At 60.1% G+C, this 25,059-nt stretch overlaps 1 protein-coding gene across 37 annotated transcripts in view; it reads left to right on the top strand.

The window, feature by feature from the left end:
- The window catches only part of CNTN4 (contactin 4), a 730,703-nt gene extending 707,056 nt beyond the window's left edge, over positions 1-23,647 (top strand). For 35 of the 37 annotated variants that reach the window (XM_089305698.1, XM_089305711.1, XM_051831894.3 and 32 more), the window contains 10 exons: positions 3,556-3,676; positions 6,394-6,552; positions 8,056-8,205; positions 9,301-9,371; positions 10,103-10,337; positions 12,828-12,940; positions 13,926-14,112; positions 14,512-14,624; positions 18,925-19,093; positions 21,228-23,647. In XM_089305698.1, the coding sequence (XP_089161824.1) occupies positions 3,556-3,676; positions 6,394-6,552; positions 8,056-8,205; positions 9,301-9,371; positions 10,103-10,337; positions 12,828-12,940; positions 13,926-14,112; positions 14,512-14,624; positions 18,925-19,093; positions 21,228-21,328 (1,419 nt within the window). In that variant the 3' untranslated portion in view covers positions 21,329-23,647. The remainder of the gene's footprint in view (positions 1-3,555; positions 3,677-6,393; positions 6,553-8,055; positions 8,206-9,300; positions 9,372-10,102; positions 10,338-12,827; positions 12,941-13,925; positions 14,113-14,511; positions 14,625-18,924; positions 19,094-21,227) is intronic. The other 2 variants (XM_051831896.3, XM_089305712.1) reach the window with 2 other exon arrangements.
- The last annotated feature ends 1,412 nt before the right edge of the window (positions 23,648-25,059 follow it).

Below are 25,059 nucleotides of genomic sequence, written 5' to 3'. Positions count from 1 at the left end.
CTTCCCCCGCGGCTGCTGACGGGCGAGCTCAGCTTCAGACCCACCCGTGTACCCCAGAGCCTGACTGGGGCGTGGGCGAGGCGTCCTTTCCTTGCAGGATACTCAGGTGTGCGTTGTGTGCCCGGTGGCTCGGGTAAAAGACCATCACCCCAGGCGCAGACTTGCCTTCTGGATTCTGAAGGTCGGATCAGATTATGGTCTCCAAGCAGTTTGAATCCAACCAATTGAACTCTCAAAAAATGCCTTAGTTTCTGCAGAAACGTCTGTTAGCATCGAGCAGGTGCAGTCTGGAACCAGCTTGTGTCTAGCACCACGGTTCTCACCCCCGCTGGGGCCGTTCCCCTGGGTGTTCCCAGCAGACGCTGGCAGAACGTAAAGCCCCGCCCACCCTCCGGGCTGCCCCGACTTCGTGGTGCCCGGCCTCTGGCCCCAGCTCACAGAGGCGTGCGGGCGACTTCAGGGGCTTGTTTTCCACCCAGCGGGAGTCCCAGTCCTGGGCATGTTTCTGCCTTTCTCAGAGTTTGAGTCACAGAGCACTCGAACGACATGGACGACTGTTTTCTGAGTTCTCGTAGGAGTGGCGTCTGCCTGGTTCCATGTCCGACTTGTGGGGGCCAAGTTCGTTTGTCCCAGCCAGGGATGCCCGGGCTCGACAGGCAGCCTCTCCTGGAACCCCGGCTGAGAGAGACCCCGTATTAACCCTTCTCTCACATGGCTCAGCTTAGCAGGGCCAGCTAAGTGGGAGACTTAGCTACTACCCCACCAGGCACAGAGTCATAAGTACCTTGAGAATTGGAGGACTGTCTCCCCAGTACCTGTCACAGTGGGAGAGCGCGACCACTCGTAATGGGTGTAGCACTAAAGGAGGGGAACACTGATTGTGGTAGCCAGGAAATACAGTGGGGAAAATTCTTCACAAAGCAGAGTGTTTATTTTCCCACAAAAACAGATTTCCTGGGAAGGGGAGAGGCTGAAAATATCACCCCCAGAATGACATGAGCGTCACCCAATCAGAAGAGAGGCCTGGCCACCCCCGATGGATGCCCTGCCAATCAGGCACACACGGCCCTGATGCCGGATGCGTGCCAGGGCGGGGGCACAGGTGGAGCCAGCCTGACAGAGTCGGGGGCACTGAGGATACCTTTGGCAGAGACCTGTGTCCTCGGCCCTGCCCTCGCCTGCCTTGCACGTGGGAGGTGCCAGTGGCGTGTGCGGAACCAGCACCTGCTAAGCGGGAATTGGGAAGTGAGGAGCAGCCCACGGCCTGGGCCACCCGTGGGTAGTGGCCGCCGGCACCATGAACATCGCAGAACTGAGTCTTAGCGCACATGTGGGGTGGCTGAAGGCCGGCTCGTGTCGCTGTCTGCTTCCTGGGTCAGCCTGGTGGGCAGACCCAGCCTGTGCAGCCCTCAGGAGGGCTTCTGTACCCTGCTGCCCCCGCGTGCTCTGTCAGGGACAGGCAGGGGCCACAGTGGGCACAGCGCTGGTGCCCGTGTGCTGTCTGCAGTCAACGCCACGCTGGATCTCGGCTGACGGCCGGGTCGGGGGACGCCCAAGGAAGGAGCAAGTCCTCGTTCTCCTGCTGTGAGACGCCTCCCTTGGTCCTGACCACGCTCTCTTCCCTGTTTCCCTTTCACTCTAAAGATACAGATCTGGTCAAAATTTGCAGACAACCGCAGCAAGTTCTAAATCTCATGATTGCGGACATCTGTTCGTGGGCTGCCAGACCGTGGCCCAGGCCGCAGGAGTCTCTTGGATGTTGAGGCCTTGCTGGACGCAGGAGGAGCTGAGATAGTGCAGGCGTAGCTGCTCCCAGTGGCCCCCTCCTTGCTGCACACCCGCCCCCGTGAGGCCTGTCCTCAAGTCACGATGATGGTGTGTGTGCACATTGATCGGGAGCCTTCTTAGACGCGAGCGTTACCCACGTGAACCTCACAGCACGCTGAGAGATAGCTCAGCGAACACCCCCCACTTCCCTGAGCAGTGAGGAGTCTTGGTGGGTGAACAGAACCTCAGCGAGAAGTCGGGTGTTCTAAACCGAAGGGCTTTCAGGTTGGAAAAAAAGGAAGAAGGGGAGAAGGCACAGCTCTTCTGAATGAGCAACCCTGTCTCTGGCACGCCCAGTGGCAGGGTTCACACTCGCTGTGGTCTCGGAGGCCTCAGGAGGTTCAGGCGCACACGGTCTCTGATTCCCCCAACGTCGAATCAGCTAAGGGCAGACAGGATGAGAGCTACTGACGTCACAGAGCGGCCAGCAGCTGCCGACAGCGCGGGTGGGGACCGCAGCTCTCCCTCCCCCCGCCCTGCCGCCTCTGTGCTGTGCCCACCGCGGGCGGTCCCGCGTCTCCCGCTGTGCTTGGTAGAAAGGAAGGCGTGGCGGTGCACACGTGATGTGCAGGTGCACCCGGGTGCTGAGCGGCAGGTATGCCTGGGTGGCGACGCAGTTCTCCGAGCCGGGCCCGAGCTGACGGTGTTGAGAGTCAAGTTCTGTCTCTGCCCTCTGCTGGCTGAATGACTGCAGGCGCCCCCCCACCCGGCCTCATCTCTGAGGTGTGACTACTAACAAAGCTGCTTTGCGGGACCTGTGAGTGTTTAGTGAGTTTGTTCAGGAACACGAAACACGTGGACGCTGTTGGTCAACGCCTTGAGGCACGACCCAGTGTTGCTGTCACGGGGAGCAGCGGCAGCAGCAGTGGGGGGCACCGTCAGCACTGCTCTGTGGTTTGGAGCAGAAAGACCAGGCAGGGCCAGCGCTGCCTGAGTTGCCATCCAGAGTGGGTTCAGAAGGAAGAGCCGCTTCCCCGGCCCCGCCCCGGCCCGGCCCCGCCCCGGCCCGGCCCCGGCGTGGCCTCCAGCGGCCGTTCTCCAAGGCTGTGATCCAGGCCCCAGACGGCAGGGTGTCCTGTTAAATCGCCACCACGCAGGTCTCTCCTCCTGGTCACAAAAGCTCCACGCTGGTGAGCAGTGTGGAAACGCTTCTGGGGCACAGAGGCGGCCATGCCAGGGTTGTAATTAGTCCCATTCATCTGCTAATCAAACATGCATTTGGTATTTGCAAAACAGATTAGCACCGGTCCACACCAGGTGGTGTGGGCTTCCCCCTGGAGAGTCTGGTACTCCTGATCTTCGAATTCAAACCTGGGAGCAGGTGGGTGCAGCCATCAGGCAGGTGGGCGTGGATGCAAATCCAGCCATCAGGCAGGTGGGCGTGGATGCAGATCCAGCCGTCAGGCAGGTGGGTGTGGATGCAGATCCAGCACCGGGGGCTTGCGCCCGGCAAGCGTGGAGCTCCCAAGTACAGTGGAGGCTCCGGCTCCGGACAGGGCTGGGGACCGGGCATCTGCGTGCTTCCGAGCAGACCGGCCGGCCAGCCGGGGGCCTGTGGAAGCGGTGCCCTGGAGGGCAGGCGTCCTTACCGCCCACGCAGGCCGGAGCGCAGCGCTGCTGTCTGCGTCAGCCCGAGCGAGCTGAACGCACCAGCCGCCGCGTCCGCCGTGTGCCGGTCCTGTTTCGCGCTCATCAGAAAGTCATTGCAGCCGCTCTGCTCCCCATCAGCAGGACTCGGCCGGGGATCTGATGATCCGGAACATTCAGCTGACGCACGCCGGGAGGTACGTCTGCATGGTCCAGACGAGCGTGGACAGGCTCTCGGTGACCGCCGACCTCGTCGTGAGAGGTACCGCATTTCCTTTGTCGCTAAAGCCTCATGGGTCGTGTACTCTGGTGCCGAGCCCTCTACACCTCAGCGGTTTGGGATCAGGAGGAGAGGCGGGCAGCGTTCCCTGGGGATGTCCAGTCACCTCCCGCCAGCAGTGAGCCCTGCGGGTCCCCAGCGAGGGCTTCTGCAGTTGACAGGAGTTCTAGAACTCTCCGTGAGAAAAGCATGGCGCCGTCTCATGTTTCATCCCAACCAGGCCAGGCTGACCGTTCGGCCCCCGTAGGACCGTGGCTTGAGATCAAGGCCCTCAGTGCCCTTGCTCCTGCAGCTGGCAGGGCTGTCCCCTGCCTGCAGAACGGTGTTGGACGCAAACACCTTCAGGTTGCCCGGGAGGGAGGAGAAAGCAGGGAGGTGCGGTCACAGGCCACGTTTGTGAGCCCCTCCTGCTCACCATGGCTGAGCCACGCCCCCCGGTCCCTCCCAGGCCTCACCAAGCTGTCCATGGACTCCTGGGAAGCATTTTTAATTGCAGGTTTAATGCGTAGTGAGCCCATGCGTGCACCAGAAGGAAATCTGTGTGTGGTCAGGAGGTTCTCGGAGGCCACTGCAGGGAGCTAGAAGCACCCGTGGTCAGTGTCAGGTGCCCTGGGCCAGGGGCTGAGCCCCAGAGGAACTGGGGTTGCAGGGAGCGGAAACCCCAGCTGAGCTCACGTGCCCGGGAGGCAGGTGTGACCAGGGGCACAAAGTGGGCTGCTCCGTCCTGGGGACACAGGCCTGGGAGGTGTGTGGGGCTGGCACCATCACGGAGGCCAGAGCCGACGACACTTGCATGCTGGGTGCCTGCGTCCTCCCCCCAGGATAAGATCCTTCGCTCACGGTGCAGGTGGAGCCGTGCTGAGACTGCCTCAGGAAAACGTACTGTCAGTTTCCCGGCTAAGATGCCCCAGAGCCGGTCTGCGCTCCCCGTGGGAACAAAGGAACTCTGTTCTGAAAATTTATCCCCTATTTAATTAGGATAATGTTCAGATCAGCAGTTTAAACACCAATAAATTAGTCTAATAAATATTTAAATCAGTAATAGTTGAAGTTCTTAAATGATATTGTATACTTCATTTCACAGAAAATAGAGTTGAATACCAAGAGGAATTCGCAAGCACCGAATAAAAGGAAATGTAGTCTAATCAGTTAATAAGGCCAATAAATTAATCCGAGTTTAAGAGCGCGAGCGCGCGTTCCGTCTTCCCGGGCTCTGCCCTTGCGGGTTTTCTGCAGGCTGCTCAGAGAAGGCAGCAATGACTTTAATGCTCCGTGGAGATTTCGTGTTTCGGACCAGGGCAGCCTCGAGGGCTGGCTCCAGCCCCGCGACGCTTAGCCTGAGCCACGAGCAGACCAGGGCCAGACCCGTGACCCCTCTGCGGCCATCGGCCTGCACATCATGTTGTGCGGAGGACACACATTTGCACATTTTGAAAGAGGCACCCAGAGTCCCTAAAACCAAGTGGGTGAACATCCTGTGAGGTCACGGCGGCACAGCAGGCAGGGGCCGGGACAGACCAGGGGCCAGAGCCATGCCACCTGCCCTCCCGCCCCGCAGTGGGGCCAGTGCAGGCTCAGGTTCTTCCTGCCATGTGGTCTCTGAGCCACTAAGGAGGGAGCGCTTTTCTGTTAATGGCCCTGGGTTTTCAAGGGCCCACGGTGCAGCCACAGCGGAAGGAGATGCTGGGTGAGAACAGGGAGCGTCTCGGCTCTGGACGTCTCCGGTTAACAAGACCCCCGGAGAGCAGAGGATCTCTCAGGTGCCATCCGACCGGCAAGCAAAGATGTCCCCGTGGGAAATGAGTCAGCTCTGCACCCAGGAGATGCATTTAGTCTCCCCTGTGGGTCTGTAAAGCGACTGTTAGGGAAGGGAGGAGAATGTAGGGTTTCACGGACGGGGGAGGTAGCGACTCAGAGCCAAGCCTGCGTCAGTGACGTGGCTCTTCACCTTCCACAGCTCCGCACGAGCTGGCCCAAGGGAACTCGGCCAACAGACTGCTGGCTGTGCCGGGGGTCGGCTAACACCCCCAGGAGTCCCCCCGATGCCTGTCTAGTGGACGTGGGTTTACCATGTCCCTGGTACCACCTCCTCTCCTGAGACACCGAGGTGTGCCTGTGCGCGGGGAGTCTCCTGTTGAACAGTAGCTCTGGGTCTCTGCCTGCCAACTGCTCTGGGCCCCTCTGTCTTTTTCTGGCCCACAGGCCCCCATGTGCACCTGTGCGGATGCAGCCAGCACCAGTTCTAAGCAGCACAGGGAGAGGGTGGTGTGGGGTGCAGGCCACGTGCAGGCAGGGGCTGCCTCCTTACCTACATCCAAATCCTTGCACTCCGTGGTGGAAGCGACCGTTCCCACCTGACTGTAGTCGTCATGACGTCAGACTGTCCCCATGGCAACTGTATCCCTGGGTGACAGGGCCCGCCATGGGTGGGAATCACAGATACCTGAGGGCGGGGCAGGGACTCGGCTCCGGGTGCCACCATGTCCTCGGCTTCAACACAAGCATTCTCTGACCGTTCCTTGCTGTCCTGTGGGTTCCTCCTGTTAGCCCAGGACGGAAGGGCCACGCAGAGTCCAGCACCCAGCCTGTGTGTGTTGGGAGCAGGCCTGAGAAGCCATGAGCCCGGGATGGGGTGACAGTGGTGGCGTGGGCCGGCGCCCCGTTCGAGGACGCAGCCCTGAGGGCCTCGCTCTTCCCAGGCCCCCCAGGCCCCCCCGAGGCTGTGACCATCGACGAAATCACAGACAGCACCGCTCAGCTGTCCTGGAGGCCCGGGCCCGACAACCACAGCCCCGTCACCACGTACATCATTCAAGCCCGGACGCCGTTCTCCGTGGGCTGGCAAGCTGTCAGCACAGGTACCAGACGGGGGGCCTGGGCTCTCGCGGTCCTCAGCCTGCGGGGAGGGGCACCGTGTGGACCCCGGGTCCTCCCTCAGACCCGGACGGCTGAGTCCGGAGCACAGCCACTGCTCTGTCGCTGAGTTCATGTTTTCTCTGTGCCGACCCAAAGCCGTGTCCTCGCTTCCCCCAGCAACAGTACCTGGGAAAGGATGGACCTAGTGTGCTGCTTCTGGCTTTCTTTTTACACACATTGGAAAATGCACTCGGTACCCAAACAGAACGATCCATGTGCGTGTCACCTGTGCCTGCGTCATGCCCGGTGCTCCCAGGTCACAGACTTGGGGGGTTTGTGTCCCGCCCTCGTGAAGCCAGGACGTGGCTGCTGCCGTGAGCCCCTGCCCCCCTGCACTCTCCCGCAGCGTCCTTGTGGGCACGAGGAGACACAGGACTTCTGTTTCCAGACTTCACAGTTCCAGAGGTTTTTCCTTAAAGCGTCCCTGTCAGCACAGCCAGAGTTCTCACCCCGCCTTCCTGCATTTACACCACATTTCCCACTTTCGGAAGTCCCACAGTCGGTCCTCCTTTGGGTCTTAGCTCTCATTACTGTCTCACCCCTGTCGCTCCCTCCTGATCGGCTCTTTGGTTGATGCGGATTCCACGTGAGGGAAGACCGGGTAAACCGGCAGTTCCTGCAGGCAGGGTCCGGGTGGGCGGCTGTGGCCTTGGAGGAGGAGTAGCCACAGTGATGTGCCCAGTTTTTATTTATATTTATTTATTTGAAAGGCAGAGTTAGAAAAAGAGAGAGAGAGAAAGAGTGAGATCTTCCATCGTCTGGTTCACTCCCCAAATGGCCACAGCAGCCAGGGCTGGGCTGATCTGGAGCCAGGAGCCTCCTCCGGGTCTCCCACGTGGCTGCAGCACCTGAACCATCTTCTGCTTTCCCAGGTGCACTGGCAGGGAGTGCATGGGAATCGGAGCAGCCAGGACTCGAACCAGTACCTGTATGTGATGCTGGTGCTGCCGGCGGCAGCCTTACCTGCTGCACCACAGCACCGGCCCCTGATGCGCCGTTTTACACGCGTCACGGAGGTCGTGCTGATTTTAACAACACCAGTTGTTTTCCCATGGGAGTTTTTTGCCCCTCGGAAATAGGTCTCTGTGTGCTGCTGCAGTCACTGGCGTTCTGCTGAGTCATGGGTTTGCTTTAAGCAGAGATGAGAACAGTCTGGAAGCTGGGAGAATTCCAGCGCTGACTCCGCAAGGAGAAGCTCAGCTCGGGCAGCTTTGCGCCCTGGGGCCTTTGTGTCTTTCATGAAGTCCCCTGCTGGCCTCTGACTGGCACTTACTGGTTTAGCGTCCGTCTGGGATTCCCGGGGGTGTGCACAGCGCAGTGAGACGCCCCGGGGCCCTGCAGGCGAGGTGGATCGTGATGGTGCAGGGTGTCCCCTCTGCCTCGCGCGCCTGCGCGTCCTGTCCTAGGAACCTGGAAACACCCCTTCCCGCTCTGACCCCTTTCAGTCCCCGAGCTCATCGACGGGAGAACCTTCACAGCGACCGTGGTGGGCTTGAGCCCCTGGGTGGAGTACGAGTTCCGCACAGTTGCAGCCAACGTGATCGGGATCGGCGAGCCCAGCCGGCCCTCGGAGAAACGGCGGACGGAGGAGGCCCGTGAGTACCGGGCGCAGCTGCGGGCACACTCGGGCAGCGCCGGCCCCAGGGAGCGATGCTGACCCCGCACTCCCGAGAAACCAGGTCGTGGGAAGCCGGTGATCAGGCGGGGGGGTCAGGAGCCAGGTGCTCCTCAGTGGTGCACTTGCCCAGAGGCACCGCGCTCACCACTCCCCAAAGCCGACGCCTTCACCAACCCATTGGTCTCCAGAGTTCTCCTAACAGGGCTGTCGTTTTGAATACACATCCCCATCTCAAATGACAGAAATCACTCATGACAGAGACCTGGGCTGGGTCGCCTCTGAGGTCGCCAACCACCCCCGGGAGCTGAGACCCAGACCGTCCAGGGCCAGCCAGCCATGCTGCAGGGCTTGAGCGAGCACTGGGAGAAGGAACCCACACCCACGGGAGCTGCCTGTCCTCTCACGCGTGGCGGGAGGCGGCGCGTGGGCTGCAGAGGCCCGGCTGTGGGGATGCCAAGCGCCTGTTGAAGGGATAACAGGGGCCTAGGAAGATGGAAACTCTCTGCAACATTGGCATCTACATCGTTGGCTTTAACCACGAGACAAACCCGCTCACCGGCTGCCGCCTCTGGCCCCGCGGTCCCAGAGCTGGTCCTGTGCCTTCTTTCCCTGTCCAAGTCTAATCTCTCAGAGATTCTCGGTCAGCCTGATACCCCCCCGCTTACAGACCTGAGAGATGAACCTGTACACAGTACCCCCTTCAACACCTGGCTCACGCCTACTCCTGGGCACCCACACCTGTCCGTTCTGCGTGTACCACACACAGCTGATAAACACCAGAGCACCAGCTGCTCCGTCCCCCCAGGTCCGGGCCCCCTGGCCTCCAGGCAAGGAGCTGATGGGCCAGCAACGGTTGTGTCCGCTTGTTGAACGGGAAACAGGTGATCCGCCTCCAGCTCCTGGTGCCTCCCTCCTCCCAGCTCAAGCCGTGGGCCCGTGGCTCAGTTCCTGAGCTCAGAGGACAGAAGTGAACACACCCGAGTGTTGTCAGAAGGGAGTCACAGCGCCCAGGTGACGTCCTGGGCCCTCCTGTGGCCGTGCCACCTCTCCTGACTTGTCCTTGTCCCTGCAGTGCCGGAGGTCACCCCAGCCAACGTCAGTGGCGGTGGAGGCAGCAAATCTGAGCTGGTTATAACCTGGGAGGTAACTGCATGGGGACAGTAGGCACTGTGGGCCCGTCTTCACGTTAGACACGGCTGGACGCGTCCCCCGTGGTTTGTGACAGCCAAGGCCCCCGTGAGCACCCACCCTCCCTCTTCCGTAGCTGGTGGCTGCTCCATTCTCCACAATCGGGAAGTGGCGCTTGTCTGACAAATCCAGGCTGGCGTGGCCGCCTGAGCTGCCCTGTGGCCACAGGATTCAAAGCCCTGGTGGCTGCGGCGCCTGGCCCCGGCCTTCAGCTGAGCTGGAGCCGTCCACAGACAACTCGGAGGTCACTTAGTCACCTGTTCATGTCAGTCTGCTTGGCGAGGGGAGGTGGAGCTTAATGAAAGGCCCCTTCCTGGTTTTGGAAGACTCTGGACAGCAGCCCCAGAAGCCAAAATCGTCAAAGTTCCCTGAGCCCCCGCGGTGAGAGAGGAAGGCCTGGCTCGTGCCAAGGTGGTCCTCGTTGTCCCCCTGAGAGCCTGCGCCTGGCGCTGGAGCGAGGTCAGCATGAGACGCTGCTGTCGGCGTCGGCACACACCAAGCAGGTCTCCCACACCCGGCTGCCGGGGGCAGGCTCCCCTGCACACGTCCATCTGGGTGGGCCAGCCACCGCTGGGCCAGCACCTCACGTGCACTCACACAGAACAAGACCAGCGGGAGGCAGGTGGGGAGGCGTGGGCACGGGGGCACGTGGGCAGCCGCAGCCTTTGGTCCCCCTTCCTCCCCAGACGGTGCCCGAGGAGCTGCAGAACGGCAGAGGCTTCGGCTACGTGGTGGCCTTCCGGCCGTACGGCAAGATGATCTGGATGCTGACGGTGCTGGCGTCCGCCGACGCCTGCAGATACGTGTTCCGGAATGAGAGCGTGCGCCCCTTCTCTCCCTTCGAGGTGAAAGTGGGTGTCTTCAACAATAAGGGGGAGGGCCCCTTCAGCCCCCCCACGGTGGTGTATTCCGCAGATGAAGGTAAGACCCCGCCCCCACCGCGGGATGCGGGAACCGGGCTGGGGCTCAGGTGCAGCGCTGGGGGTCATGGGATCACGCTGACACCCAGTCAGTCAGAGCCGTGCCCTGACGGGGAAGAGAGGGCTGTGGAGCCCCCGCGTCCTTATCCAGCCCGTTCCCTAGATAAGAGAGCTGCCCCAGCGTGCAGGAAGTGGGCTGTGGAGCCCCCGCGTCCTTATCCAGCCCGCTCCCTAGATAAGAGAGCTGCCCCAGCGTGCAGGAAGTGGGCTGGGGGTACCCAGAGCTTGGTAGGACCCACACTGCCGGGAGCAGAGCTTCCCCTGCTGGCATGAGGCCATCATTGCTCTCAAGGAAATACCAAAGAATAATTTGAGGGCAGGTCTTTGGCCTGCTGGTGACACCGGCATCCCATGTCCAGGGCCTGGGTTTGAGTCCCAGATCTGCCTCAGTTTCAGCTTCCTGCTCACGTGCACCTGGGGAGGCAGCGGGTGACAGCTCACGGACCTGAGTCCCTGCCTCCCACGTGGGAGACGGACTGAGTTCCTGGCTGCCAGCTTTGTCCTGTTGCAGGCATTTAGGGAGTCAATCAGCAGATCGGAGGTCTCTGTCTGTCTCTCTCTGCCTCTGAAATTACATGTGTATGAGTGTGTATGCATCCATGCTGTAGATTGTCTAGTATGTATAACATCTACTAGATGTCTGTTCACCTATGTATATATGAAACCCTCACTTCCCCTCTCCACTGGGACTTACATCACGTCACACCTTAAACCTTCTGCACCAGTCAGCGAGGGGCACAGGTCCGGAAGCCGGGGGATCGCGTTGGTGGCCTCCTGCAGTGCTGCGGGGTGGAGGGCTGGCTCTCGTTCCTGCTGCTTGTGTGCTGGCCCGCCTCGCTCAGTCTCCGATCGCTGGGCCTGGGCTTTGCTGCTCTCGAGATGATATTCAGAGTGAGGCTGTGTGGAAACAGCTGAGTCATCGAGGTGCAGTCAGTGAGGATGCAGGAAATTCTCCCGGAAGTGAAAAATCACCCCTGAGACCCGAGATGGGGGAGCCTGCCGGGACCCGGCCCCGCCCCTCCGCCCTCCACGCTTGCCTGCGGCCTGCGTGCTCCAGCCACGTCCTCAGGCCCGCACGTGTGCCGTGCACCACGCTTGCTCGTCCCATGCCGTCCCTGTGAGCGCACACACACACCCTTCACGCCTCCCCCGAGCCGCCACAGCCTCCCTGCCTGTCCTGGGCCTGCGGGCTGAGCCATTGCTCCTCCCACCACAGCTGTCTCACGCTGCTCTGCCCTGACCCCACCCTGCTGCACTGCAGACCTTGAACCGGAGCTGTGGGGTCCTCAGGGCCGTGTCCTGGGTGGACCATGTGTTTTCTCCTCCGTGTTGCCCTTGTGCTGTGTGATTCCGAGCCCTGAGATGACCTCTGACCCCAGCAGCACACATGGAGCGCTGCACTGTCGCGGAGAGCCACAGCCGTAGGGGACGGTGCTGTTGTCCAGCCGTTCCTGCTGTGCCGTGTGCGTCCCTGGAGGAGGGCCCCAGTCCCCCGTAAATGATAAGAGATGAACTTTGTAAATTACGTAGCAGTAACACCAATTTGGAGTTCTTAGGAAAAAATATTTATCAACGTAAACACCGGATCTCATGAATATCATTGGTTAAGATACGGCTAAGCCGGGTTCTTCTTTAAGAAAGACATTGAAAGGAAGATTCAGGGTACGAATGGGTCTCAGCTCCGGCAGAGATCTGGCCAAAATCTCTCACATTTGGGAAGTACTGGGTCCCTATCTCGTTCGCCAGTGAGCATGTTTCGGCCCAGCGAATGTAGATCACTCATCTGCCATCTCTGAGGTTGGCCCCACCCTCCTGCCACTGCCCACAGGGGCTTTGGACCCAGAACTGACGCCTGCCTCCTCCTGTCTCCTGCCAGGCCCACAGGCCCCCAACTGCCCTACAGCTCCCCCTCCCAGGCCCCTCGTTTCGGGGGAGCTCAGTACTGGCATGTGCCTGGGGCCTGCTCACCACCTCTGCCAGGCTGCTGTTGGGGGTTCCCTGGGGAGGGGGCAGCCAGGCCCACTCAGCTGCTGAGACAGGCTCTGGGTGCCCCTGGGGCGGGGGGACAGCACCTGCTGCTCCTGCCTCTTGCTCCCTGGGCCTCTCCTCTCACGTTGATGACCCAGTGCCCAGGCTCTTTCCTACGACAAATGCCAGCCAAGAACATCTGTGTTGAGGGAACTACTGGCAGGAAAACTGGGTGCCACGTCTGAGTGGCCCTGGTTGCTTCCCCTCCACCCCCAAGGTGAGGGCTTGGACAGGTGCTCCCCCTGCACCCCAGCTGCTCATCCCTGCTGCTCTGCACACGCTGGTGTGGCCCCCAGGCAGGGAGGGGGGCGCTGTGAGCGGGGATCCTGTGCACCTCCTAATGCCAGTGTCTAAAGCCCCGGCACAGCTGATGCCGCCCTGACCCCTCCGTGTCCCCCTGCAGAGCCCACCAAGCCGCCAGCCAGCATCTTTGCCAGGAGCCTTTCAGCCACAGACATCGAAGTCTTCTGGGCCTCTCCCCTGGAGAAGAACCGAGGGCGGATACAAGGTTATGAGGTCGGCAGGCGATGAGGGTCGTGGGAGTGGGGATGTGCCGTACCCTCGGGGAGGCCACCAGACACCTGTGGTCCACGTGGGAGAAGTGGGATCTAATTTAATCCAGGTCCTTGCCTTTTACTTGAAAGCATTTTAAGCACAGTGCATAAAATGCTGAAGTTTAGTTAAAAGGTGCGAAAGCAAACAGACACACACACACACAAACACACGTGGGCGTGGTTAGGAGTGGACCAGAGAGAGAGGGGGTGGGGAAGTGACGTAGAGGGGCACACCATCAGCGCCTTCTCTCATCCTTGTCTCCAAGGGAAGAGGGTAAGCACCTTCCAGCACCTTTGTTTAGGGGGTAGCGTGGTCCCCAGGGCCCCGGGAAGTTTGTGACACCTCCATGACACTCCACCTGGAGCCTAATCCACATGCTTACATGGAGACCCCCAGGGCCGGATGAACACAGGGCATTCTGGGAAGCGGGTGTTCTGACGGACAGACGGGCTGGAACTCCGTGGCGCAGGGCCATGTGGTCTGTGCACCCCAGTTCAGCTACCTTGGCCATGTCGTCATGGGGGAGACGCCCCACCTCCCAACTGGAGGCGCCTGCTTCAGTCCACACAGACGCTGAGCGGTCAGCTCTGAGAGGACCCCTTTTCCGTGCCACGCCCTCCGGGGCTGTTTCAGAATATTTGCCAGTCCCGGAATTCAGGAGCTGGTCGGCAGAAGGAGCTGAGGCCTGAAATGCCTGCCATCGGGCTCCCTCGTGCTCAAAACAAAGGGTAGAAAGGCAAGAGATAACTAAGGGCAGCTGGGCCATTTGACATCCCGCTGGGCAGACCAAGCCCGGTTACCACGAGGGTTCCTGGGAGCAGGCCACGCCCTTTGTTCTGCGAAGTCTGCTCTTGGATAGCTCCAGCCTACGAATCTGCCTGGAGCGTCCCCGTGACGTGGGAAACACCCCAACGGCTGTGACTTCCAAGCCGTCTTCTTTTCTCAGGTTAAATACTGGAGACACGAAGACAAGGAAGAAAATGCTAGGAAGATAAGAACCGTCGGAAACCAGACGTCTACAACAATCACCAACTTACAAGGCAGCGCGCTGTATCACCTGGCCGTCAAGGCCTACAACTCCGCGGGGACAGGGCCCGCCAGTGCCACCGTCAACGTCACAACCAGGAAGCCGCGTAAGGGCAAACTTGCTGGGAACAGGATTCCCCAGACACATCCCAAGTTCATTGCCTCCCCACCTCCCAGTGGTCATTTGCATACTAATTGGCATCATTAGGAGGATTCAGATTTACCTTGGCATTTTAACTGAACCTGTGCAAAACGCAGTGCTCCCGAGGACAGAAAGATAAATGTTTTCCTCCTTGCCTGGAAGGGCTGCCCCTCACCCTACGAGGTAGGCGGCCAGCCGAATCCTTTTCCATTTGCAGCGCCGAATCGCGTCGGATTTCAGTGACCTTGAAGACACATATTAGTGCAATCGCCCATTAAATTGCCTGCACTCTCGATTTCTAGGCAGGAATCGTGGAGATGTAATAATGTGTGACTTGGTATATCGTCATTTTTTCTTTCCACAGCGCCGAGCCAGCCCCCCGGAAACATCATCTGGAATTCATCCGACTCGAAAATCATCCTGAACTGGGATCAGGTGAAGGCTCTAGAGAACGAGTCGGAAGTGAAAGGATACAAAGTACGCAATTTCTCCTTGTGCAGGCACTCAACCTTGGCCCTGGGCCGGGCCCTGTCTCGCCCCCAGGCTCCACGTCCAGTCTCCCCTTCTCCCGGGCTCCCCGTCCAGCCTCCCCTTCTCCTGGGCTCCCCGTCCAGCCTCCCCCTCTCCTGGGCTCCCCGTCCAGCCTCCCCCTCTCCTGGGCTCCCCGTCCAGCCTCCCCTATCCCCGGGCTCCCCGTCCAGCCTCCCCTTCTCCTGGGCTCCCCGTCCAGCCTCCCCTATCCCCGGGCTCCCCGTCCAGCCTCCCCCACCCCCGGGCTCCCCATCCAGCCTCCCCCTCTCCCGGGCTCCCCGTCCAGCCTCCCCCGCCCCCGGGCTCCCCGTCCAGCCTCCCCCACCCCCGGGCTCCCCGTCCAGCCTCCCCCTCTCCTGGGCTCCCCGTCCAGCCTCCCCTTCTCCCGGGCTCCCCGTCCAGCCTCCCCCGCCCCCGGGCTTCATGTCCAGCTTCCCTCACCCCTGGGCTCCCCGTCCAGCCTCCCCCGCCCCCGGGCTTCATGTCCAGCTTCCCTCACCCCCGGGCTTCATGTCCAGCCTCCCCCACACCTGGGCTCCCCGTCCAGCCTCCCCTTCTCCCGGGCTCCCCGTCCAGCCTCCCCCGCCCCCGGGCTTCATGTCCAGCTTCCCTCACCCCTGGGCTCCACGTCCAGCCTCCCCCACACCTGGGCTCCCTGTCCAGCCTCCCCCGCCCCCGGGCTCCCCGTCCAGCCCAGGAGTCTCTGCTCCAGGGGCCAGGCGTCAGCCACCCCCTGAACTTCAGGTTCAAGGTCCTGTGGCCGTGCGCACTCAGCACTGCGGAATTGCTCCTTTAGCTGTTGCACTGTCGGCTTTGCTGGGTTCCTGCCTCCGTCGTGTTTCACAGTAACTCCCCGGTGTTCCTAACGCTCCTGAAATTCTGTTGAGAGGCACAGTTATGCTGAGGCACGGAAATGAGAGTTTTTCAGAGAATGAAATATTGGCCTGTCCTTAAAGAGCAAGTGTGGATGAAGTCAGCCGGCTGCTGTTGGAAATATCTCAGCTCGGTCTGAGCCACCTGTTGTCACCTCACCGCCGCCCCGGCACCAGTCATGTGTCCCGGTGGTGCGGTCTGGACCAGGCCAGGACAGGCAGGGCCATGTCTTCACACCCCCAGCTCCTCAGCTGGCCCGGCTGGGGTCACTGTGCCCACGATCCCGCCCCATGGGGGTGACTTGGCCCATACAGTGTGGGGGTCTTCTGACGTGAACTGCTGGCTTCCATGGGGGGGAAGAAGCCGCCAGATCAGACACAAGCTAAGGCCGCCAGTGGCCATGGTGCGGGCAGCTTGGTTCCCAGTGAAGGGACAGACAGCTCCTGCGTGGTGTAAGGAGTGGTGTGGGGGCTGGGCGAGGGCTTGAGGGGGCCTTGGGTGGAGCAGAGGGTGTATGGAGGAGCCGGAAAGAGGCTCAGCAAGCCCACAAAGTGGGGTCACTGCCCCAGACGCCCTGGAGAGACGGTCAGTGCCCCGACAGTGCCTTTGTACCAGGTGACCTTGGCACGGCGCCAGTCTGAGTGGAAGCTTCCAGGACCGACGTGGTTCAAGTAGAGGGGCAGGGCTCCCACCCTGGGGAGCCGCTGCACACAGCGCCCCTGACGGACAGGCTCCGCTCCAGGGCACCGTGCTCCCCGTGCGCTCCTGGACGCTGTGGGGGAGGAGCGCCCTGGGCTGCGTGGACGATGCTGGGCCCCGGTGGTCCTGTCCTGATGCTGCAGAAGACAGCCACTGTTCCGCAGATTTCCCAAGTCTCCGTGATAAGATGCCCCATCGTTGTCACCAGGGAAGAAGATCAGAAAACCAGGCCTGTGATTTCTGAATTGTTTTTCAAGGTGGAGGCAGGCTTTTGAGTCAGATTTGCAGGGGTCTTTCACCGCCCCCTCCCCACCCCAAACAAAAGCAAGGAAGGGGCCTTGGGAACACGCCTCTCCCAGCAGGAGCGGCAGAAACAGCTGGCTGGACGCTGGGGCCACCTAGTGGCCATGTGCTGCTGCCAGGATGCACCTGCTGCTCACTTGCGCCCCCGTGTGGGCAGAGTGCCACACAGGGCCCAGTGCTTCCAGAGACGGTGAGAAAATGCAATATTAAGTAAAACCTTCCAGTACTGAAACGTTGGCAACTCACCCATCCTATTTTGTTTTGCAAACAAGCCTTGCACACTGAATGTGTCCTCTGAGCTACTACTGAGAGGAGCGGAGATGGGGTGTTGTCGGCACGGTCAGAGATCTTGGGGTGCCTGGACAGACACAGAGGAGGGCGGAGCTGGAACTGCGCATTTGCTTGGCAGAGGGGCGAACCCCGGACACTGACAGAGATGCTGGAGACGCCCCACCGTCATTCCTCGCCCCGCTGGCCACCTTTAGAGCCATGTCTGGTCCCTTGCTGGCTGTGTGACCTCAGTAGATCACCAGGACGCTGTGCGGCTGCACTCACCCTGTGAAAGGACCCCCACTTGTCTCTGGGGCCCCATGCCTCTGTTCCTCCCCCCAGCCCCGCTCATCTCAGGATTGAGTTTAGACTTCCCTGGTGGCCCCAGCGCCCTGCACTGACTGGATTGTTGGAGTTTCTGCCATCTTGCTGGGACACTGAAGTTGGCTGCGACTGTGGATGCCCTGAGCTGTCACCGTACGGGCATTTTTCCGGCCAAGGATAATTGACCGCGGCTGGGTTAGAGTGGGGCTCTCCTCTCTGAACCTCAGTGTGGATCAGGGACTGTGGTCTGCTGTTTTCTCTCTGACAAAAGGAGCCAGGGTTGGGTGCACTGGAAGGTGAATGCAGAGTGCAGGAGTGAGGGTGGACGCTGGCAGCCTTGGAGCTGTGACTCGGCTCCCACTGCCTGATGCCCATGGCCTTGTGCGGCACAATGGCTCTATCCACACCAGGCAAGGGTGTGCTCTCCCAGCTGTCCATTATCCCCCGCGAGAGCAGAGCGCAGAAGCGGTGGAAACACAGGTGTCTGTCCCCAGCAAACACGTGTGTTCCACAGGAGAACTGTTGACTGGATTTCAGGTTCATGGTCAAGCTCGTGCTGAAGTGAGATTGACAGGCAGGAGCCGGCAGCAGTAGTGTTCAAGGTAGCCAGGCAGGGGGTTAGCTCGTCAGACCCTCACTCCACAGAGCTGAAAATGGAAACCCAACCCATCCATCAGAGGGAGCGGGAGAGCCCTCAGCTTCCCCAGGCAGCGTCAGTGTGCAAGCCGGAGTTCGCTTCGGTGAGCCGGGTCCCAGTGGTACGGGCATTACTGTAGGACACATGATGGAACCATTGTTAGCTAGCGACTGCCGCTGTGTGCACCTGCTGGCCCTCAGAAGCTCACACACGCTTGTCCTGGTAACATTTGCCTGAAGGCCACTCGCACGTTTGTCAGCTCAGCCAGTCCCTTAGCCAACATGGAGCAGCGCAGAATCAATCCGGCCAAGACGCGGGCCCATGGGACCTCCCAGAGAAGATCCGTGGGGCGTGGCGCAGGAGCGGGGGCGGCTACTGCTGTTTGTGTAGGAAGAGAACGAAACTTTCAGGCTAAACTGGAGAGGGAGCTGGGAGCTGCTTCCAGCCTGCACAGCGAACCACTTGGTCTCTCTGAGCATGTGTTCAGCTGTGTTTTCCAAATACGTCTCTGTGTGCTGGTTCCCACATCTCCCCGATCAGCCCACCAGAACGGGCAGTCCCAGGCCGGTGACTGTTTTCAGGAGAACTCCATGGCCGCCTCATCAAATGACCACAGCACAGCCCAGGCCCAGGGCCCACGAAGGAAAACCAGGAACCCCCTGTTGGCAGGAGGTCTTTCCCTGGGCAGAGGTGCCCCTCTGGAAGAGCCGTGCTGCGGGCCCCTCCGGGGCTGCCGTCTGCTCCCAGCCTTGCTGTGCGTGCGTCCGTGGGCTGGGCTCTCACACACCCCCCTGAGCCAGCCTCTCACCAGATGCAGCCCACACAGGAATAGCAGTGCCCCCGCCTCCCAGGCGAGGGAGATGAGGCTTGGAGTGAAGTCAGCCTGGCCCAGTCTGTCCTGGCGCCCGGGCCCCAGTGTGAGCGACCCTGTGAGTCCTTGAGGAGGCCTCCTTCATGTCTCTCCAGGTGCACCTGCTGAGCCTGCGAGATGGTCACCCCCGCCCCACGACCCCCTCAGTAGCCCTAAAGCTACGGGGCAGCCAGACCCCCGTTCCTCCGGCGTCCAGGGCTGAGCAAGCCGCCGCCGCCTGCCGCGGCCTCCGTGCGGGCAGCCGGCGGCACCTGGCTCTGTCTCTGCAGGTCCTGTACCGGTGGAGCAGGCAGAGCAGCACGTCCGTCATTGAGACGAACAAGACGTCGGTAGAACTCTCCCTGCCCTTCGATGAAGATTACATCGTAGAGATCAGGCCGTTCAGCGAGGGCGGCGACGGCAGCAGCAGCGAGCAGATCCGAATTCCCAAGATCTCAAGTAAGGCTGCCCCCCCCACCCCGCCCCGGCTGTGTCCTGCAGGCTTCCACGGGAGCCTGGGCCTGGGGACAGCGCCCTGCCAGGGAAGGCGACGGATTGAGTCAGTCGCTGATCAAAAATGAGACCGAAGCAGCCCCACGTCTGTCGTGCAGGGTGTCCAGGTGGCACTGTCATAACCGCAGGTCCAGCAGAGGCAGGGCCAGGCGCAGCCAGGAGGAACCAGCAAGCCTGGGCAGTTCGTTCCAGGGAAGCAGGCCGCTCAGTGTCTCGAGTGGACACTTTGTTGAACTTGGCACTGCTCTAGTGGGCGTGTGTAAGGTGTGCAGTGGCTGTCTAGTCAAGGCATCTGCATTTTCAAGTACTGTTGAATTATGGGTGAGACTATTTTTTGTAGCAAAGGCTTGCGGTTCGGTTTTGCAAACACGCCAGCCACATACTGTGTCTTCGTTGCTATGTGATCCCAGGATAGGCAGGTCCGGCGGTGGTAGGTGAGTGGCGGGTGAGCCCGAGCGGGCAGCTTGTTGGGCTCTGGCCTCCCATCTGGGGCCAGGCAGGGCTCTCCAGCAGGGCTCACAGCGGCGGGAGGTGCACTTCCCCCAGCACGGCGGGGACGCCCTCGTCCCGTGTGTCTTACCACCATGCAAAAGGAAGCTTGCAGGTGGCAGCCTCAGTGTGGGGGTTGCCGGTTCTCGGGCTGTCCCTGCAGAGGGGGTCTGAGGTCCCAGCAGAGTCAGTCCCAGCCCAGGAGCCCCCCAGCCCACCGACCATCACGCGGCTTCTGGGGGGTGGTGGGGACAGGGCCGATTCTGTCTCTCTGGCACAAGCAAGGACTCCCCAAACGATTTCTGCTCCATCTACAGGTGCGGGTGCCTTGGATGAGCAGTTCTGCTCAGCCTTGCTGTGTGGGGTTGGCTGGGAACTGCTCAGCACACACGGGCAGAGCGGATGCCAGAGGAAGCGGAGGCCCCACGGGGTGTCCCAGGGACGGGGGTGGTTTGCCAGTGTCTCCGGACGGAGTTCACGTTTATGGCAGTTTTTTTTTTTTGCATAAACACACTGAAGGCACACACAGCACGGAGCAGGCGCTGTAGGCACAGCTGCGTCTCATACTGGAGTGCCTGGGTTCTGTTCCCCACTCCGCTCCCGATGCCAGGGGTGCGTGTGCCCTGGGAGCAGCAGCTGACGGCTCAGGTCCTCGGGTCCTGCCACCCACGTGGGCACTGGAACCGAGTTCCTGGTTTCCGACGTCAGCCTGGTCCAGCCTCAGTGCCTGCAGGCATTTGGGGAGGGAACCAGAAGACGGGAGGTATCTCTCCTCCCCCTGCCTCCCCTTCCTCCTCTCCCCTCCCTTTCAAATAAGTTTTCAAAAACTGTGGGGAGTGTGATTGTTCGCCTCACCAGGGAGACCCCAACTTCCGTGGAAAGGGAGCCAGATGTGGGGAGCTCACAGCATCAGAGCTTGGGGTCTGTTTGTCTCACTTGTTAAAATCTGGCTCTGTACTTTCTTATCCTTGCAAGGATGGTGTGGTTTTTGTTTGGTTGGGTTTTTTTGGACACAGTGATGATGAGTGGTTTGTTCATTGTAAAAACGTGCACTAATCCAGTATCTCGCTGTGGTTACGGGAGGATGAGGATGTGGCCGAGAACCCTACCTCTGCCCCATCACGTTGGTCAGAGATCTTTCGGCCTCAAAGAAGCCCTGAGTGACAGCCGGTGACCTCTTACTATGAAAAACACGCTCCACCCACTGGAAGAGTTAAAAAGGAGTTGAGGTTTTGTTTCCAACAAGGGTCTGAGTCCCGGTCCAGCCGAGGACAGGCGAGGGGGCCCTGCCAGGGGCGGTGACAGCACCTATAGGTGTCTCCTGTAGGGTCAGGTGAGAGCCAAGCAGCCGTGGGGGTCTGTGCCCAGTGCAGGGCTAGAGCTGGAGGGGAGTGGGGGTTGACCTTGTTACGTCCTTGTCGTAAGTCATCAGCTTTGACGTTGCAGCGTCCCCCCGGGTGTGGTGGGACAGCCTCGGCTCCCTGTCCTGGGGACCTACTGACACAGCCCCAGGGGTGCTGCGGAGGGGTACGCCCTGCCCTGCCCCGCCGGTGCCGGGCGGCGTGTGAGTGCCTCTGTTCTCTGTCCGCAGACGCCTACGCCCGGGGATCCGGGGCCGCGACTCCCAGCGCGTGCACGCTCTCGGCCATCAGCACCATCATGTTGTCCCTCACAGCCAGGTCCAGCTTATGACGAAGGGGCCGCAGGACTGGCCGCGGTGACGTAGGCGACACGTAGCTAGCTGTTTTGAAGACGCCCAGTGCTGAGTCCTATCGTTGTTCGAGTACATCTTATTACTGGAAAAAAAATGTTTCTTGCTTCTTTAGGAATGGCGTTCTCTAGTACTTCCTCAAGGCAAACCTGGCTGTGTCTGAGTTTCCCGGAAACTGGAACGCACTGCAGACATCCGCGGAACGATGCGACCAAAGCAGTTTACATATGTCCTTATATGCATATTTTTATTATATATTTAGTGTTTTATAGAATTTTTTAAAGTTAACATATAATGTAGATATTAATTTTTTCCTCTGCTATAAAATGCTACGGGCAACACAACCATACATTATGATTTCCAGATTTTTCCTTTAAGGACCAAGTTCGAGACTCACCCTGGTGGATGCGCTGCAGGTCACGTGTACAGTTCTACAAGGACCTAACGGCAGAGTGGCTGCAGTCCGGCGCGGGCCTGCGGGTGGCCGGGGCTCAGCTCCCTGGGGACTGGTTGTGTGCTGGAGGGACGCGGTGGTCTCCCGCCCGTCGTAGCTGGCTCAGCACTCCTGGGGGCAGCCCAGGAATGGCCGCGGCCTCGCAAGCTGAGATGCCAGTGCGAGGCAGCCGTCTGCAGGTCCAGCCTCGCACGCCAAGGCGTTCTTGTCTCTCAGCCGAGTCCGGGCCGTCTCCGTCGTAGCATTCCCTTAGCCGTGACGTCACCCTGCAGTGACACCGACCGGAAGTCCCTGTATCCACCAAGGAGAAAGGACGACGTTGCTGTCTTCAGGTCTATCTGTTTCGAATGTCGATTTTTAAAAGCAGTCACTCTCTGTCAACAGGTTCGCGATTCCCTTACAAAATTTCTTATCTGTCCCGTGTGTGTCCCTGGGCTCATAGCGCCCTTCTTTGGAATCAGAACCAAGTGAGGCGCTTGGAAGAGCTCTCCCATTTGAGCAAACAGAGTTGCCATAGAGAATTTTGCCCGGACCCCGCCGAAGCTCTGCGGTACGGTGGCGCGGTGCCCGGTGAGGGTCCTGTTCTGTAGCGGCCTCGTGGCTCTGTAAGCTCTGCCCCCTAGTCTCAGGCTCACACCTGGGAAACAACAACAGCGACCAAGCTGTACTCTCGCGAGATCTGTGTGCGGTGGGGAGTTCTGTGAGCCGACACTGACCAGTTCATCTGCGCCGTCTAAGGCGATGAGATTCTCTACGGCAGAATTCAGAGGTCCACCTGCTGCCACCTTTTCTCCTTTCTCTGAGAGCTCAAATTTGCCTGTAATTTGTCATTTTTGCTTACCAATAATACAACTTGTCAGCCTTCTCCTTATATTTATCCAATGAAGTCGTAATCAGGTTTCCACTTGTGTAAAAATTTAGGGTGGCAATCGGGGGAAAACGATTGTCAATACTTCACGCTGTGTTCGTTTCTTGGATTGGTACAGTTGCTTCTATGTTGAAATAAAATTTGAGGTCACACACACACACAAATCAACAAAATAATAAAGAAAATGGAAAAAAAAAATGCCACCCCAGGTACTCCCCACTGCCCGTGTAACGGTGTTGACCCTGGATCTAGCACATGTAATCTTTTCTAAGGTATTGTTAATAAATACGATGTCGTTTGTAAAGACACTTGTCTGCCGGGAGCGTTCTTCCTGCCTGCCTGCTGGGGCCTCGGTGGCTCTGCGGGGGACCCACGCGTCCCGGCTGTGACCCAGGGCCACCCGCACCCAGAGCTGTTCCTTCAGAACTGCCAGCCCTGAAGCCGCCATCCCAAAGCCTCTTTGGAAATAGCGAGGCCCCCACTCCACACGTAAACGCCCTGAAGACCAGCCTGGAGTATTTCCTCTTGACGAGCTAGGTCATTCGTGTGTTGAATCTAAGCATTTCTGTTGTTCCCAACCCCAGCCTTTGCTAAAGGGGCGGGGTCTAGACCCGACCGCTGAGCCTCCTACTGAACCTGAACTTGGCCTCCAGTCCTGCCTCACGGAGCCCTCCCTGGCCCCTGAACAGCGCTTGCTGTCGTTGGCCTCACCTCTGTGCCTTTTGCCACCCCCGCACCCACCCGATCCGCTCTGTCCCGGTCACCTGGGAGGCCCGGCCACAGCTCAGTCCCCTGCGTTTGCTGCAACCCCGGCCGCTGCCTCTCAGTCAGCAACCAACCAGCTCCTGCGTGTGGCAGTCTCGCGGTCAGTCCCCTGCTTTGTGACGTGCGCTGCTGTGTTGCCTGTCTGTCTTCCCAGCAGACTGTAAGCCCCTCGGGGGCAGGGACGCTGGTGTGTTCTTCCATGGACTCTCCGTAGTGCCTTGCAATAAATGCTCATTGATTGACTGACAGAGCGGTCTCGCAGTAGCATTTGCATCGGTTGGCTGCCTCTGTGCTGAGCACGCCAACAGGGGAGACCGCGTCGCCACGTGTGTGACGTGCGGGGCGGTGTCGGAGGCCTGGCCTCCCCCTGCACGCCCTGTGACTCCTGTAGCCTCCGCTCCATCACCTGTCGTGAGGCCGGGATCAGCTGTTGTCACAGGTAGGGAGAGCAAACGCGGAACTCGGGACGGCACAGGTGCGGTCACAGGAGCACAGGGAACACTGGGGACCAAGCCTTGGTGCTGAGCCAGAGCCCTCCGAACCCGGGGGAGCGTGTCCAGGGTGCTGTTGACCGCCATGATTCTGCCCTGCTTGATGTCCGAACTCGCGGGGAATGTGGAGTGCTGGGTCCCACGGCCAGAGCGTCTTGCCCACGGCCCCCTGTGCCCCTCGGAGGGATGGTTTGTTGCGGGAAGACTGATGTGTCCTGAGGGTGGGGACTAGTTGCAGGGTTCACGCAGCAGGCGTCAGCTCAGCCAGACCCAGGCCGCGGGCAGTGCTCCTGGGCGGGACGGGAGAGTTTTCAAGGGAGCAGCACAAGGAAACAGCTTGTTTGACCTCCTGCGCTTGTGCTCACCCGTGTGTGTGTGTGTGTGTGTGTGTGTGTGTGTGTGTGTGTGTGTGATGCACCTGTGATTTCACTCTAGAAAGGCAACTTGCGCTCTGCGGGGTAGTTGGATTCTCGCGATGGATCTAGGTTTCATGGACGCACAAGGCCTGTGTGCAGAGCCACGCCTCCTCCTGGGTGAGGAGCTCCGCCTCCCCAGGTGAGCGCCCCGCCCTGGGAGCTGCCAGGCCCTCACCCTAAGAGGGATTCATTGAGTTACTCCGCCCTTCCTGTCTGAGCTGTCTCCACCCAGGGGGCGATGGTAAACCTTTGCCCAGCTTCCTCCACTCCCTACCCTTATGCAAATCTGCTCCAAGAATGTGGAGTTGTAAAAAGCGCTTAAATAGCACAGAATTAGCTACTAAAATGCCAGGAGCTTTTTAAAGCAGTTTATGGGATGTGAGACCCCCAGGTGATGTCTGACGGGTGCTGAATCATCCCTCTACTGCTCTCCCTCTGACACAGGTCAGGAGTCCTCTCCGTTTGCCTGTTGAGCCTGGGCTGCCTAAAAACCTTACGTGGCCAAGCACTGTGGTGTGGGGACAAACATTTAATACCCAGGACCGCGAGTCACTCAGGGACACACTCGCGGTTCATCCATCCTGGGCCTGGCACAGCAGCGTCAGTGGCGAAGCGACAGATTCTGGGGGGTGGGGGGTGGGGGAGTGGGAGGGTGAATGGGTGGATGGCAGGTGGGTGGATCTGTGAATGGGCAGGTGCATGGATGGATTGAAAGGGT

Source organism: Oryctolagus cuniculus, chromosome 10, assembly GCF_051225735.1.
Source record: "Oryctolagus cuniculus isolate XC-2025 breed Fujian yellow rabbit chromosome 10, ASM5122573v1, whole genome shotgun sequence".
NCBI lineage: Eukaryota > Metazoa > Chordata > Mammalia > Lagomorpha > Leporidae > Oryctolagus > Oryctolagus cuniculus.
This window is presented reverse-complemented; position numbering and strand designations above follow the sequence as displayed.